Below are 17,219 nucleotides of genomic sequence, written 5' to 3'. Positions count from 1 at the left end.
TTTTCTTGTTCAGACTTCTCTTCTTCTTCCACTCGATCTTGTCCTCAAACTTGTCACCTTGGCCATCCCTTCACTCGATGTCGAGCTATCTCTCCTCTCCAGTCACATTGCCGGTCCCGGCCCCACTCTTCCTTCCTCTATCGCTTTCTTAATCGTCTCTCCATCTAATATTGAGCTCTTCATCATTTCCGACCACATCTTTAGCCCCATTCTTGACACTTCTCCTCATCTCTAGCTACATCACCGGTCCTCATTATAAAAAAAACTCAAACCAGACATATTTTTGATTGTTAAAATATAAAAAAATATTTTTATTTTTTAAAAAAAAGTGATAATGATACCAAACATAGCAAAACTTATCCATTGCCTTTGAAGCTCGTAAAATTATTCAGAGTAGTTAGGTCAGCAATGAGAACTTTATAAAAAATAAAAATTTGATGGACAAATTGAAAGGTTATACGTAGGTATAGATATAAAAATAAATACTCTGTACATAAAAAAACAAATCGGTCCCAACTAGCTCAGGGACAACACTACCTCATATTTATTTTAAAAAAAAAAGTACATCGAAGATTAGAGAATGAGCATCATAATTTACATTGCATGATATGGTGCAGCTAAAAATAATAAAGCTTAATGTACATCACAGGGGGAATTCTGAGTCACTCAGGCAGAGGGTGTACTTAGATAATTTTTTCTTTTGTTGAGAATCATGTGAAGAATCTGCAACCTGGAGTTCAAATCGGTACCTGTTTTCTCTGCAGCTGGCTGGTAGCTCTCCAGAAGCTCTAGCTGACGAGGAATTATATCTGTATCTAGGCAGGAGTTCTACAGGTTCTCCACCAGAAATTGCAATATAATAGCCAGTCTGAACCTCCCATAGAGAGCAAATGTGCATGCAAGTACCTAGGCCACACTGGGTTTAAAATAATTGCAGGAAACAATATATTATTGGGCAACTAAAATGAAACAAAGGATAAATATATAGAAGAGTATATTCTTAAAGTCCGTTCAGATGAACCGGTGATAAAAGTTGGAAATATTTTATCTAAAAATTACTATATCGTTATTTTATAGTAGTATTATAAAAGAATAATTCACTAAAAGAAATCTAGAAGATGGAAAAAAATTTGCTGAGGCGTGCGATATATACTGTCCTAAGAACGTGATTCGCTCTCTAAGTGCAGGTTTGCAAGAACGATTGCCGGAAGGCTTTATCCAACCGATTCTTTCAAATGCTCAGAAAATAAAAGAAGATAGAAAGTGGAAAGTAAAAATTAGAAAAATAAAAGAACTTTGTGGAAAATTTTTTCGAAAGATGGGGTAATGTTTCAAAAAATACGGTATCTTTTCGGAAGCTAATATTCTCTTCTAAAAAGTCATAACTATTCTAAAAGAGGCATCTCAAATAAGTATTTGAAAACACTTAAAACAATTGGAGATTAGTCGATAAAAATTAAAAAAAAAATTCAATTTTGAGCTTCAACAATAAATGCAACAACGATGATGGGGGCCTGCTCCCAACGCCAGCAGGGGCCCTCGGGCCCTAAATCTAAACTTCGCTTCGATGGAATACCGTGTTTTCCCCCCCTCGAATAGTCTCTTTAACCCTGGAATAGTCTTTAAGTTGATAAAGGAGAGAAGCAGCAGAGGCTTTAGCCCTGGAATAGTCTCTTTAACCTTGGAATAATCTATAAGTCGATAAAGGAGAGAAGCAGCAGGGGTTTTGATGAGCAATGGCAGCATCCAGCCAGCTGTCAGAGAAATTGATGAATAGAAACAAAGGAGAGCGAGAGATTATTCCACTCACGGGGTTTAGTAGTTAGTTTTCTACCACAAAGCTGATAGATGTATCATACATAATGTCTATGGATATAGCCAAAGAGATGACGAGTTATATATGATGCTTCCATTTTTAGGTAAAAAAAAGCAAAAAGATGGTGGGTGGATGGCATCGGGCTCGGCATTAAACAAATAAAGAATCAAAATCAAATCCAAAGATGTTCTATTAAAAAATAATGCAATCACCCGCCTTTGAAATTTTGTCGATGAGACAGTGTATCTCACTTACAATGTGATGCAAAACTCAACTTGCCCGTGTTCAATTTACCTCTTAGAGCATATATTATTTAATATTCTATCATTGCAATAGAAACCGAGGGTTTGTTTGATTTAAAAAAGCTTAGTTGGAAAAAATTTTATTTTCATTCTAATTTTTAAAAAATAAAAAATATTTCGGTCCTTCAAACTTTAATTTTTATTCTCTCTTAATATTTATATTTTATTTCTATTTCAATTTTGATTCTGATTGATACGATTTTTTTTTATTTTTATTTTAATTTTGATACAACTCAAATCTCAATAGATTCCGATCATAAACCAAATGCATCCTAAAATTTTTTATCTTGAGATTACGGACTAACTAAATTCAACACGCACTAATACAACTCAAATCCCACGGATGCTGACGCACCAAAAGTCAAAAAGAGCTAAATCGGCACAACCCCCCGCACCGTGGTATGACGCGGCATCATCACCGAATATCCCTCAATCCTAGCTCACAGAGCCCTGGGTTTCATCGCTATCGCCCCCCTCCCCGTTGGTTTCTTCTCCCATTCTAAAAAAATCTCTTCCACGCCCATGATAAAATCAAACACGCGAGGGAGGAGGGAAGGAAGGAACAGCGTGAGACCGGTTGAGGAGAAGCGAAGGAGGGGCGAAGGGCGGAGCAATTAAGGCAGATAGAGAGAGAGAGAGAGAGAGAGAGAGAGAGAGAGAGAGAGAGAGAGAGAGAGAGGGAACCATGGAGAGGGAGGAGCTCGCGGCGGGGCAAGAAGGGCCGGTGACGTGCGCGGCGTGGATCCGGCGGCCGGAGAACCGGCCCCTGGTGATCATGGGCAGGGCGGGGAGCGGCGCAGTCCCTCCGCTGCTCGAGATTTTCTCCTTTGATGCCAAGACTTCTTCCCTCTCCCCTGCTCCTTTGGTCAATTCTCTCTCCTCGCTCCTTTTTCTCCCCTTATTGGACTCTCGTTTTGCTTATATTAACTTCTTGCTTTGGTTTGTAGGTTAAGTTTGCGATTAGGGAAGAGGGAGGGGATCCCCTGGGCTTCGCGGTGCACCCCAGTGGAGATGAAATCGTCTGCTCTACGGCCAAGGGATGCAAGTGAGTGTACTTTATGTTTTACTAAGGGAAGATTGTAACTCGTTGATAGTTCTATTCGTATGGACACATTTCTGGAAATGCCTTTAATTATGTTGGATGGAACAGTTATATTGTCTTTGATAAGGGGATCTTTTTATCGTGTGTTTAATGAATTTCCATTTGTTGATATGCTAAAAAAAGATGGATATGCATTCTGAAGAGTCTGAGATTTCTATTTTCAGTTTTGGGCTGTTGTAGGATTTAGTGGGATTTTCCACTTGCATTAACTTGTATGTTGATATCGAGCTAATGGAAGTCTCAAATTTGTCCCATTTAGACTGGAACCAAGAACTCTTGGATGGGAGTAGTTAGATTGGATATAAGTCACTCGTAGCCGATAAACTTTTTTTTTTCTTCTTTTTTTATTTCTTAAGACAGATGGAAAGACCCTTCGACGTGCAGAATTCTGAGTTGGCTGCAGAATTCTGATATGGTTCATGACAGAAGACCAACTGATATTTTGATTTCAAAGGAAGGGCACAACAAGAGTGCATCTTGTACATGTCAAATCTTATGAAGTCATCGGATGATTATCCCTGGTATTTAACATATTACAAAGTAGAAAACAGGAGGCATAAGGCTTTCAAGATCTTGTTTCATTTGCGAAAGTTACTTTGCAGTGAGGGCTCACTTGCTTCAGTACTCTTTTTTTGGGGGACTTTAGAGCCAACACTTGTGGATTCAACCTGAGATCATGTTTTCTCCCTGACACATGATAGGTTTTACTAAGCATTTGCAATTAGTATGGCTTGAGAAGCAAAAGCTAAGCTAGAAGCACCATCTGGACTTTAATCAGGCGCATGATGGGCCTTTGGAATTTATGTGCAGTTTTCATTGGCATAACTCAGCCAAAGCAATCTTAAGACATTGATGTTGCTATGATGAAGATATTCAAAACCCTAGCCTTAATAGTTAAAATGCACTGTTGAGTTTTTATTATTATTTAATGAAAAGGGATGTTGGACCATCCAAAATATTATTAAAAACATCGAGACAATCTTTTATTTGGATCATATAGAAGAGGAAGACTGCGAGGAAAAGTGGGCATGAAGAGCTTTAGGACAATCTTTTATATAGATGCATAATGGGACTTCAAAGTCCCTACAAGTTTTATTAGGATCATTTCAGTCCTGGCTATTTAAAGAAATGGAGGTGGTCATGATGAAGATGTTGAAACTCAATTAAGTTGAACATGAGATATAGATGTCTCAAGAGCTGTAATTGCAAATCCATTGATATTCTTGTTGAACTATAGGTGGACATATGAAAGCTCTATATCCATAAACTGGGTGTACAACTCAATTGATTCACTAATCCAATCAAGAAAAAAGGATATGACTAAGCAACTCGTGCAAGGGTTCCTGGAAGTCTAGAATACACCAATATTTCATGTGTTGACAAGAGATTTTGGGGCAGATGTTTTAATTCTATGATCAATCACATTCTACTTAAAATTATAACAGAGGAATGGGCAGAAAAGAAGAGAGATCAAAGGTTGCATTTTTGAGCATAGATTAGAAAGATGCTATGTATCAGATCATCCAGATGGCTGCATATGTTGTCTCCCTTAAGTGCGCCCAAGAAAAAAGTAATCACATGGATTTTTCTAATTGATCACACTCATGAACCATACGTCCATGGTTGGAAGGTTGCTGTTTGTATTATCATGATATGCTGCCCAAATCTTGTGGCAGAAGGCAACAGGATGGAAGAGTAAAAGGATGAAGAAATATATAGCCTAATGCTTGCAGTGAAGGAAGATAAAATGATGAATAAGGAACAACATGAGGCCTACAATGTTCAAAACTTCTTTATTTTTAAAACTTCCTGGGTTTTTTATAGGATACCTGTGGATCAAACTTCAATCATGCATTAAAACGTCTCTGTTGAGCCTCTTCTTTGGCCTTTTCATGAATCAAGGTTTGCTAGGTTGCCTACCCAGTCTTTCTGACATTTTTGTTTGCATGAGAAAGAACAAAAGGGTCAACCCAATCCCAATTTTTATCATCCCTTTTGGATTTTTTTTCCTTAGATTGCTTTGTCCAAAAATATAGTACCGGTATAAGGTGAATTAGATGATTTTGTGTGTGTATTTAGTTTTGCTATCAGCTCTCCAGTTCCATCGATATTGCTGTAACTGTATCCTGAGTAAGTGTCAGGCTTACCTTTTTTCTTCATTTTTGGAGATTTCTCACTACATCAAAAACTACAGACTTTCTGACACTTGTTGGATGCTGCGACATGAGTACGTTGTTCAACAAATTATGGGTTCCCAATCATCTGGTTGTTGCATCTGCTTTGAAATCATAGTTGAAAATTTCATTAAAACATGTTCATTTAGTTTTACAAGTCCAGATCATATGGTATACTAGGTGCATGAGGGGTGGGGGTGAGGAAAGGTATTGATGAGAAGGGATCCAAAAATAACATTTGATGTGCCCAGTTCTGAACTTTAGCAACTACGGGTTAGTAGGCATATGTGCCACCTGTTTACCTTTGGACAAGTAACCCTTAATAATTTTGTTCGAATTGTTTTTTACCCCATTTTATTTCTCGCTATAGTTGCTCTATTTTTGTTGTTTTTGCCCCATTAATCTCAAAGAGTTCAAGACTAAATTAATTTTGATACTTTTGCTGTAGAGATCTCATTTGTGTTTCAATTGAATAATCAGCGAAGACCTCAAATTGATATCACAACAGTTTCTATATTTTGTTATGAAATTCTGTATCTTGCTTTTGGTTCTTTAGATATGATTAGCTTTTAGTGAACTGTAAAAGGACCTTAAAGGACAAATCATCTTTTGGTATACAGATTGTTTGAGTTGAATAGTCAAGATATAGACATAAGGCTTTTGGCAAAAGATCTTCCGCCTATTCAGTCTGTTGGTCCTCAGAAGTGTCTGGCTTTTAGCACGGATGGTTCGAAATTTGCTACTGGTGGGATGGTATGTCTATCTTTCACTCCATATTTTACACCTGGATTGCTGGACCATTAAAGACATTTACTCAGCTTACTGTATAACTACTATCAAATTTTCCATTACCTGTTTGTTATATTCTTTGTGCTTTGCATGATAGCTGTATTATCTCAAGTGATATGCGTTGTTTTATATATCATGAGCACAAATCAAGTTGTAACAACCTTTTCTGCTTACTTTGATAAATTTGAGAATATCAAACTACATGTCTTTCTTAGCATTGCAATCTCATGTTTTCCCCAATAAACATCTATCTTCTCTCTCTCTCTCTCTCTAAACAGAGAACTACAATGCATGCACTGCTTTTCCCAGCTAGAAACAGCTATAGAATTTCTGATCTTTGACATGATTTTTTGCTGTTCATAGGATGGACATCTCAGGATATTTCAATGGCCAAGTCTGCAAGTTCTCTTGGATGAACCAAGGGCTCATAAATCATTCCGAGATATGGATATCAGGTTGGCATGACATGCTGTGGTCTCTCTCTCTCTCTCTCTCTCTCTCTCTCTCTCTCTCTCTCTCTCTCTGATTCTCTATTGTTGGTCGATATGCTCCTTGCTTATTACAGAGTTAAATTTATTGACGAATTCCTGCTATGCATTTATAAAAGACCATATGTCGAACTTCTATGTGGGCATAATTAGTTACTTCATTTCTTTGCACATTTGTTGATCTGGTCCATGAGTCCACCCATCTTAATAGTCAAACAGGCACTTCAGATCTGTATTTAGTTAAAATATATCCAAACCTTTACAAGACTGGTTGGAGCCTTTAGATTTTAAACATTATCTATAAAGAGAAATTGCTAGGGAACAAACTAAAAGAAACATCTGTCAGTCTAATTCCGAGAAAGTTTGTCTTGATGAGGCATACTTTTGAGTAGACTGGCTGCAAAGTATTTCAGGCCTACCAATGTTGCTGAGAATGCTTCCAAGCTATAATTATTATGAGTCTAATTTCCATCTTTCAATATGATGTAGGACCTATGTAGGCTATGAAAAATGATTTGATGTCTGAACGAACTTGCTTAGTAACTGGTATCCCTTTCAAACTATACCCTTTAACAACTGAAGATTATTTGGTAAGTTTGTGACAACTTGATAAATGGAGCGTAATATTATTGCCACAGAAGTACTTTAAATGTAGATAGTTAGGAGTACCAAAAATTTGTAAATTTCAGATAATATAAATATCTCGTGACTATTGTGCAAACATGTACATCTATATTATTGCCAAGTGTCAACCATATAGAATACTAATAGTCAAGAGTTTGATAGAGATACCATACACAAATAACAACCTCAGAATTTTATATATGAAGAATGATTTTGCATTTCTTCTCATAGATTTACATGCTTACGTAACAATTTTCCTTTCACGTTTCTGCTTCAGCTTAGATTCGGAGTTTTTAGTGTCAACGTCTATTGATGGTTCTGCAAGAGTGTGGAAGATAAGTGATGGTGTTCCATTGGTCTGTTTGACTCGTACCCCGGTATAGCTTTTCTTTTTTTCTTAATTTTAAATTCAACATTATGGGTTTCTTGGTTTGGGAAATGCCAATTTTCTTGTGGTATTCTATGTTGTATTATATATATGTTCCATTTGCAGGATGAGAAGATTGAATGCTGTCGATTTTCCAGGGATGGGATGAAGCCTTTTCTGTTTTGCACTGTTCAAAAAGGTAAGCTTGATTATGAACCTGAGACACAATATATTAGTTTTCTCTTAATTGCCACCTACATTTTATTCAAAACAGGTGGTAATGTGGTGACTGCTGTCTGGGATATCAGCACATGGACTAGAATTGGACACAAAAGACTACTAAGAAAACCCATCTCTGTACTTTCAGTTAGCTTGGATGGAAAGTACCTTGCACTGTAAGTATATAAAATTATTGCCCTGTCATCTTATTTATGATTGCAAGTGCATATATCTTTGTTTATTTGGTTTCAGCGCACATGTCTTTGTTTATTGAGTTTGTAAACTACTCACCTTGCCTAACAAATATCAAAACTCAAAAGCATTTTTTGCCTCAACAATTTATCTGGTTTCATGAATTTTTCTCAACAATAATTAATATTAACTGCAATGTGTTATGTTGAAGTTTTTTGGTAGTGTCACATCATTTCATTCTAGTTTATCTTTGCTTCTCAATTTTTCTTGACTATACATAAATGCTCCTCAGATCTTCATTATGCATGCCCCATCACAACCGTTGCTTTATTGTTTTTTGGTCTTAGCTCCTACAGTTACTTTGATTTCTCATTTCTGGCCTCTTTTCCTTTTTACTACGCTTTCATGAGAACAAACTTATTGCACCTATCTCTTGTGGCAGCACCCTCCTTAATGCTCAATGATTCAAGTCATATATAGTCTTGGTTCTATTATTTATAAAATTTGTTTGCAAGTCTTAGAGCTGTGCATCAAGCTGAAGCATGTCAGAGAAATTCCTCAACATCATCCACCACCTTCCCTGCAACCCCCTATGCAAACCCCCCCCCCCCCCCCCAAAACAAAAAAAGAGAAATCTTAAAAATAAAATAAAATTTAAAATCATTCAATATATCTATGTTTTTCAAAACAGGTCTTCCTTAAATTTGTGATACTGAAGGAAAACATAAATATATTTAGAGTTTAAAGACTGCCAAACAAACTTACTTTAGACAGGCTATGCTACAAATTATAGTTTTTGCCAATGGATAACATCGTCAAATGGTTCATTTTATTGGGCATTTCTCCTTTTCTTAGTGGCACATGATAAATGCCACTGAAGGAAGTTTATAATGCTCATATCCTTGCTTTCATTTGATGCATTGCTCTAGGTTTAAGGAGGCATGTAAGGTTTATATTTCTCTAGAAGTTATTTACATATGTCTCAAGTTAGCATTTTCTTGTAATATGAGAATCTTTTGTTTCTATTCCAAGTTGCTTTCTGTTTAGACGTTTAACTAGTTTGTACAGTAATATTGAATATGTTAGAGGTTGAGGTGTCTAAATGCCTTATGGCCACATTGACAACCTCATTTGATCCATTTTCTATTTCTTGTAAGTTATAATCATTTGTATTTCTATCAATATGAACTAATAACAGATTAGGTCCATGATGAACCAGGTATTGCATGCATGCATTGTAGGTTTTTCTTTATCATTTTTGTTTGTGTGACACAGGCATACAGAGTTGAGAGTTCTTTCAGTAATACATCTCCATGATGCCAACTCAATCTATTGAGCCCACTTGCAAAATTGGTTTCTCCCAACGTTCCTTCGATGTGATGCCAGAACACGATTCTTTTTTGGCCACAATATGCTAAATTTTCTAGTTCTGGAAGCCATTTGAAATTTAATAGACCTTTATCTTCATTCTGGCTTTCTAAGACAAGGCCTTTAGAAGCGTCATTGCTATGAGTAACGGTGTCGTATCTTGATTTCAGAGGTAGCCAAGATGGCGATATTTGCATAGTTGAAGTAAAAAAGATGGTGATATGTCACTGGAGCAAGAAGCTTCATCTGGGCACATGCATTTCCTCCATTGAGTTTTGCCCTACAGAAAGGTAATAATCACGAATATGAACATGCTCCTTTCCTCTGTTAAACATTGTTCTCTATTTTCAAGTATTTTTGGAATTGTAAGAACAATTACATTTGAAAATATAAGTGTAGATAGTCATGAAGTAACAATATAGGCAGTACCAAACATACTCTTTTCATTTAAGATATATATAGAAGAGCCACTTGGTTGTGGACTGAAAGTTGAAAATGATGTCAATTATTTAAATTCAAGGATAAAAATAAACTGTGCTTGATTTTTGGTATGACCATGAACTCAGCATTAGTGGAAGTCCCCAAAATAAGTAATACCTCAAAGCTTCTATCAACTGAGTGATGTATGTTTAGCACATATGTATTTTTTTTTGAACTATAATATGGATAGTTGGTTTGAATACTGTAAAGCCAATTGATTTTTAGATATGCCGTGCATAAAATATATTTAGGCTATTCGGTACAATCCTTCCCTTTTCTGTTTAGTTCTCCTGCTTGGAAACTAACACTGCCCCAGTCCTCATGTAGCAGCCTTTGCTGTGTACAACCAAATGATAAGCATAGCCTTTACCATGCAATCACCTTAAACAGTTCGGTACAAGCCATTATTCTGATTTCAAAAACAGCCTATTTGAAACAGTACTAATATATAGTGTAGTCATAGATGGTCATTTAGGAGAGCATGAAGGGTCAGAACTCCTAAGTAGTGGCCATGTGAGGTATTCAGCTGCCTTAAGATCCCTCCCTTTATTGTTTCTGCATCAACAGCAGAATGCTCCCAATTGCTTAAGCACCAATGTCTTGAAATGTAATTTTATAAATCTCAAGAAGTAATATATCCAAGATAATAACATTGGAAAATATGACTAAGACATATTTTCTAATAGTTTTATACTCAATTCTTGTACATGACAACAAAATGCAAATTCTCCTAAGCTACTTAATATAAATATAATCTCAGTCCATTAATAGTCAGTGGAAATATTTTTATATTTTAAATGACTTGTGTTTACTTTAATGATCTAAGTTAAATGAGATGCACCATAAAATGTTCAATTGCTTTAATTTTCAAATAATTCGTTATTGTTATATGAAGGATCTGTTTGTTTTCAAAAGATCATTGTCTGAAACATGTGATGCTGCAAAGTAAGACATTTTCTGTTTTTACAGTTCTCACAAAAGTGCAAATATCATGATCATATACGCTACCTAGAATATGTTAGGTCATTGTACAATCGGACTGGAACAATTGCGTGGAGTTTTGCCAAAAAATTCCAAAAATCATCTGCCTCACGTATGAATTAGGCACTCTTACACGAATAATGAGCTAAAGGATGCATCAGTTTCTTTCTTTCCACTTTCGGCAATGTTTTTCTGTGAGGCCATCTTGCACAATATTTTTTCCCTTCATGATAGTTCTATATTACTGTTGCTCTGTAACCAACCCCTCTGCCTGGAAGAATTTGATGTTTTTAGTCCTTGCATTAAGTAACAATGCCTTTGGAATTCTATCTCTGAAGAATTTCTTAATGTTTTAAGGAGGTTATGAAGCTTAGATATTGACAGGAGACCAGAAAATGTTTTCATGTTCAAATATTTTAGAACCTAGGGATAACTGGTTTCTTGTCCGGTCTTACCACTTTGTATAGATTGAGACCCTGATGGTGAATTTTTTTTTCAATCTCAGAAAATTATGTGGCATTTTGTAGCTTGATTGAGAATGTAATGACATGAGCAGCATGAAAATTGGTGCCTTAAACTGCTGTCTATCGAGTGATTTGGAAGGGGATTGGACAAAGCCTACGTGTAGATGATACTAGGGGCAGGTGGTGGACATGAGCTTCTGAGAGTAGGAGTCCCATGTTTCATTCTCCTGTTGATTCGTTTCCACTTTCTCCTCACCCTTCCTCACCTCTGCATGTAGACATACTGACTTGCTATGAATAAGAATTTGTTCTCGTTGAAAAGAAATTAAGGTTAATCATTAATTATAACATGAAACATAGCAATACTACAAAGTATGTTTTCTAGGAACATTCTGCCATTGTTTTTGTTTTTTGCCTTCAAATTGGTTTTGATACCATTTACATTCCTGTTCACAAACAATCCAGAGTTGTGATTTCGACTTCAAATCAATGGGGAGCTGCAGTTACGAAACTGAATGTACCTGCAGATTGGAAAGGTGTATATTTTTCCTGTATGTCCTAATAACCTACCCTTTCAAAGTGACTGACCATTTGGTTTCTTTCCTATTTTCTTGCAGAGTGGCAGATCTACTTGCTACTCCTGTGTCTTTTCTTGGCCTCAGCAGTACTGTTTTATATAATTTACGAAAACTCGGATTCATTCTGGAACTTCCCTCTTGGAAGAAATCAACCTGCAAGGCCATTGATGGAAGCCTTGATCGGGGATCCTCAGTTTTCGGATGATCAAGGCCCATGGTGAGGAGTTGTCTTTGCAGTATCAGCTTGCAGTCACCCTTAAGTTCTTCTAAAGGCAACATCATTGTCTTAACGCACCAAACGGACATCGCAACATTGCTTGGTGTGCTACAAGAATTCTGTTTGCTTTAGTGACTTGTTCAAATTATGCTCATCTATTTGAACTCGAAAGCTCATTGTCTGATATCTCTGAGGTGAATTTATTATATGATTCCTCCATTCTAAATAAAAAAGGAAATGTTTCTAGCACCCTGCAGCCTTTGCAAGAGAATTTCCAAATGCATTATTAGTTATATTTTAGTCTTTTCACATTGGCGAAAAATCAACGAGAAGCTTGTAATTCTGATTTAATCGTTGAGAGATGGTTTTCAAATTACTAAATGATCCTTTACAGCCTTGTCATCTGTCTATTTGTTTTTTTTTTCTTTCTTTCTTTCTTTCTTCTGTACGTTCGTTCCTTCGTTTGTTTCACTAGAGAACCAAGATGGTTGGAAGCCTGTATGTGTGTCGAATGAAGTGCTGCAACGATAAGATAGGGAATGACCCAGAACACTGGGTTAATGAAAGGAACAGGATCGACCAAGTCGACCAGATGCTTCAATGTTGGCCAAATTGGCTAGAAAGGCAACATAGCACTGGATAAACAAATGACAAACGAGATATGTGACAAAAGAAACAGACAAACCACTCTTACCTCAGCTGGCTGCAATGAATCTAGATTCTCGTTAGCTCAGAATTGAGTCGGAGAGGCTCAGAGTCCATCACCAGCCATCCATGTCCATGGAACATACATCCCACTCTGGTGGCTTGTAGCGGGAGATGGGAAATGTTTGACCTCTCCAATCATGAATTGAAGAAACCCCAACTTGGTGTGAATTCCTTTCTCCATGCGAGAGTTCGAAGGTTCCTTCTGACAGCAACTTCACCATATTTCTCATAAGAAGACAATGGAAACAGACGTCGGCATGAAATGAGCACAAGAATCGCAGAGGTCAAACTCACCGGCTAAGTCTTTTCGATTTCTGACGCATTGAACGTTACCATCGAATAAGAGGAAAAACTAGACGCGTGGACGCGTGGATTACTGTTATTATTTGAGAAGTCAAGCTCGGAGGGCAGTTGGTACTCAGCTTTTTTGTTTTTGCTTAGGCAAAAAGAAAAGAAGAGGGAGAGAAGGATAATATTCGATATGGGTAGCCCCCATTAGGCCTCCTTTTTGCTGGAGAATATTTACTATAGGTAAATAAGTTTTACTCATACCCTCCCTACTCACGGGGAGCTCCACCAATGTGGCAACCCCTTCATGTGTGAGTATGTCACACCAGCACCACCTAAGTACCGATGGAACAGATGACGATTCCACTAGACAAACCAGATGGGGGGCATCCGGTCTTCACATTTAATCGACGTCCGCGCGTTTCGAATCTGGGCTACTCCGGTGGAATCCTAACCCCGTTCCAACCGTATTACTACCTCGATGGTGTTGGTACTTAGCTTTCGTGCATCAGCCCGTCTCCAGCCAACGAATTCTTTTTGAACAAATTCTATTGGAACCGTTTTGTTGATAAGAAAACAAAATGCATTATAGCCGTAGGTCTTATCTATGAAGTCCACCGCCATTATGGTCATGCATGGCTCTAACTGTAATAAACTAAAAATAAATTTATTCGGACTTCTGGTGGGCCCTTAGAGTTAGAATTCTGATATTTTCAGCACATCTGTAGTTGGTGCTGAGCTCAGGGCTACATGAGAGGACGTCACTTATGCGAGGCGGGTGTTGGGTGCGGACAATATTTTTCTTGAGGGTGACTCGGACACGGTGATCGAGTGAGTCTAGGGTCGAGGATTCGACGCTGGTTCTAGACCCATGCTAGCGATATTTGTAGGCTCTTAGCTAAGTGTGGACTTTTGTAGGCCACATATATCTACAGGGAGGTGAACCATATGGCTGACTAGGTGGCATCATTCACAGCTCACCATGCTGGAGGCTTTACCAGGGCTGACCACGTATCGGTACCTCACTCTCTGTGTTATCTTTTTTTTTTCTTCTAAATTTTGCTGGCTATATCCATGCTCGATGGGTGTGAGCTGCCGTTGTACAAAAAAAAAAAAAAGAAAAAAAAAAGAGAGTTGGAATTCTGACATCAATGGACGTCAAAGTTTATGGCATGTCTCATCGCATTTGTACTGAATGGTTCCTATTTTGACAAAACTAAATTACAATTTTCTTTAACATGTTTGTGCCTGTAATTTAGACTCCTGAACCAAACAACCATAGTATGGACACAATATGGTCTCCCTTCGTTGCTGTATTGTGTGGAGCTACCTCAATCTATGACCTAATGGGTGATACAGGCTATCAAGTAGTATTAAGGAGTGCCAAGTTGGCTAGCTTTTTGGACAAGGTCTGTCATGCCTCACCGCACCACCTAGTATGGGGTTTATCGTACTTGGGACAATGAAGAAAACATTAAGACAAATTTGGTTACATCATAGACTCTGCAGCTCTATTAAGATGTTGATTATTTTTTCCCGTATAACATATCTTGCTAGAGTAAGATATCAATAGATCATGCCCATGGGCATTTCACCATTTTCGTTTCCTTTTGGTATACATGCATGGTTTGCCTTCTAATCACTCATTTTCTAGCAATAGAAGCTGTAAACAAAAATCTAGTGAATCTAATCCATTGGCTTGGTTTCCTTGGCTTGTACTGCTCAAAATGGAGATCTAAAAACAAAACTAGCATAACTAATTTCTTTTCAGGAACCTAACGGTCCAAATACTTGCCTGCCTAAAGAGAAATCACAAACGAGAAAAAGAGAGACAATGCTAATTATTATACAGTGGTGCTATTTCTGCAAAAGATGAAATTTAATAAGAAAAATGGGAGGAAGTGAGAACTTAGGGATGTTGTTTCCTTTCTCCTCTCCTTTGTTCTTTGTTTATATGCATGCATGTTTATGGTATTTCTATTCAAACTAGAGAGGGCGGGCATTCCATTGATGGGATCACGAAGGAGAGCCCACAGGAAATGCTTTCTCAGGACAAAATAAAGTGATGCTAGAAATGGAATGTGGAGTCCAGGTTTGCAAGCTCATGCATTAATGCATCACCCACATAAGATTCCTTCTGCATGAATCTAGGCCTACACAAGTGGTGAAGTCACACCAATTCCTATTTTATCCTGTCGAACCACCAGCTATTGATTGACTGAACCCACTTTAATGGATGGTGGATGGTCTAACATAGCAAACTTGGAGATCAAGAACAAGTAATGCGATGTTAGAAATCGAACGGTGAGGCCTACTTGCAAGTTCATGGATTGAACATAACTTGGACGTGTTCCCTCTATTCTTTTTTTTTTTTTTTTTACTTTAACGGGTTAATCATACAATGCGTGTACGAACACACCCAATAAAATCAGAAAATACAAGCTCACGAAGTGCTCGAGGCAACTCCTCCTCTCTTGACCACAGAGTACTTCTTGAATGGTTAGTCCCATAAGCAGCTACCCAGTCGGCAGCCCTGTTGGCCTCTTCCAGACTATTCATTGCAACATTTATTTTGTTGTATTATAGGCATTATTACATCATCAATTAGGTGTGTCAAATTTTCTTTAGTTTACCTTGAATTTGTTGTCTTGAAATAGATAATGTTATTTTATTTCTTCTAGATTTGGAACCTTCTTGATGATGGTTGGCTAGCTGACTTTTATGACCCATACCTAATGCCGGGCAAGATAGGTTGGACTGGATTGTTTTGTCTAATTTAAATTGCATATAAGACCGATTCTTTCAAACAAGATCAAGACCTATTTTATATCAAGTATCGTATGTCATACGTATTGTTTATGACATATGAAGTCATGGCTCTACCTGCCATAGCCATTCTATGATATAAAATAGGTGCAAAGGTGCAACCTACACTTCCTTTATTAATTTTCATATAAAGAACTTGCTACAAAAGCATGTAAACAAGTTGCATGATGCATGCTTAGCCATATCCGATCAAGAGTTCGCCAACCCCACCCTATTATCACGAATGGCGACGGCTACAGCAAAAAAAGAAGACTCTTAAACCGTTGAATTGTTAGAAAGAAACAGTCATCTATTTTTAAGGGGTTGTGTATTTGCTAGATGCTCTCCTTTTAATATCCTATATCCATTTACAGTTATTTTAAGAGTTTGCTCAGTCTTTTGCAAGGATTGATTCATGGAAATTAACAAGATTCTAGAATTGGGTTCGTGCCCATCAGCACCTAATATAGATTCAAGGCCTTAGGCTAATGAGCTGAAAAGATTGGTACTGATGAAATGCTAGGGCAAAAAAGCTAATTCTTATTTCTTCTAATTGGAGTACCCAAGCCATTGTTATTCCTTGACCATGGTGTCAATAGCAGAGAATAAACGTAATCTGGCATGCTGACTACAACAGATCTAAATTTTTGATTTTTTTTTTTGCATGACTAAAAATTCAAATTTGCATGAATACATTCTTAAAATTTATATTTATTTCTGTACCCTCATAAAATACTATTTTGGCACAAATGCCATTAATATAATGGATCTTCTAACACCGTTAATAAAAATTATATTTATTTTAATTAAAAATAAAATAAAATTTTAAAATTATATTTTTGCCCTCCATCGCGATCATCTTATAAATGTTTCTTTTTGCACATCTACCCACTAAGAATATATTTGAGTCATTTTAATTTATAATCGTTAATTTTTTAAAGGCGTTAGATGGCATGGGTATATATACAAAAATAAAAATAAAAAAAGTAAAATAACAAATCAAGTGTTTTATGAGGATATGCATGTAAATATCAATTTTGAAAGGATATTAATGTAAAATTTAATATTTTAACCGAGATCATGTGAAATCCATATTCCTCCAAATGCCGATATAGCAGTCAACCCAAACGATGAATAAAGCGGGAAAAGCAGTAGGCGGAAGCAGCCCCCCGGAGCCGTTGGTCCACCATCAGCACAACATAAAAGACTCGGCATCCATTAAAAAAAAACCATAGAAGACTCGGTAACTTGCCACGA

The 17,219-nt window shown here is 37.1% G+C and overlaps 1 protein-coding gene across 2 annotated transcripts; it reads left to right on the top strand.

Moving 5' to 3' along the window:
• Positions 1-2,526: 2,526 nt before the first annotated feature.
• LOC103710165 (SEC12-like protein 1) lies at positions 2,527-12,410 on the top strand. 2 transcript variants are annotated; one of them, XM_039134540.1, is made up of 11 exons: positions 2,527-2,743; positions 2,776-2,983; positions 3,066-3,163; positions 6,015-6,147; positions 6,547-6,638; positions 7,573-7,672; positions 7,789-7,861; positions 7,937-8,057; positions 9,612-9,731; positions 11,832-11,902; positions 11,984-12,410. In XM_039134540.1, the coding sequence occupies exons 2-11, from the start codon at positions 2,804-2,806 to the stop codon at positions 12,163-12,165; spliced, it is 1,170 nt and encodes a 389-aa protein (XP_038990468.1). In that variant the 5' UTR covers positions 2,527-2,743; positions 2,776-2,803; the 3' UTR covers positions 12,166-12,410. The 2 variants fall into 2 exon arrangements, with proteins under 2 accessions (XP_038990468.1, XP_008794005.1); XM_008795783.4 differs by having other exon boundaries at positions 2,527-2,983.
• Positions 12,411-17,219: the final 4,809 nt, after the last annotated feature.

The sequence above is a fragment of the Phoenix dactylifera genome, chromosome 16 (assembly GCF_009389715.1).
Source record: "Phoenix dactylifera cultivar Barhee BC4 chromosome 16, palm_55x_up_171113_PBpolish2nd_filt_p, whole genome shotgun sequence".
NCBI classification, from domain to species: Eukaryota; Viridiplantae; Streptophyta; class Magnoliopsida; order Arecales; family Arecaceae; genus Phoenix; species Phoenix dactylifera.
This window is presented reverse-complemented; position numbering and strand designations above follow the sequence as displayed.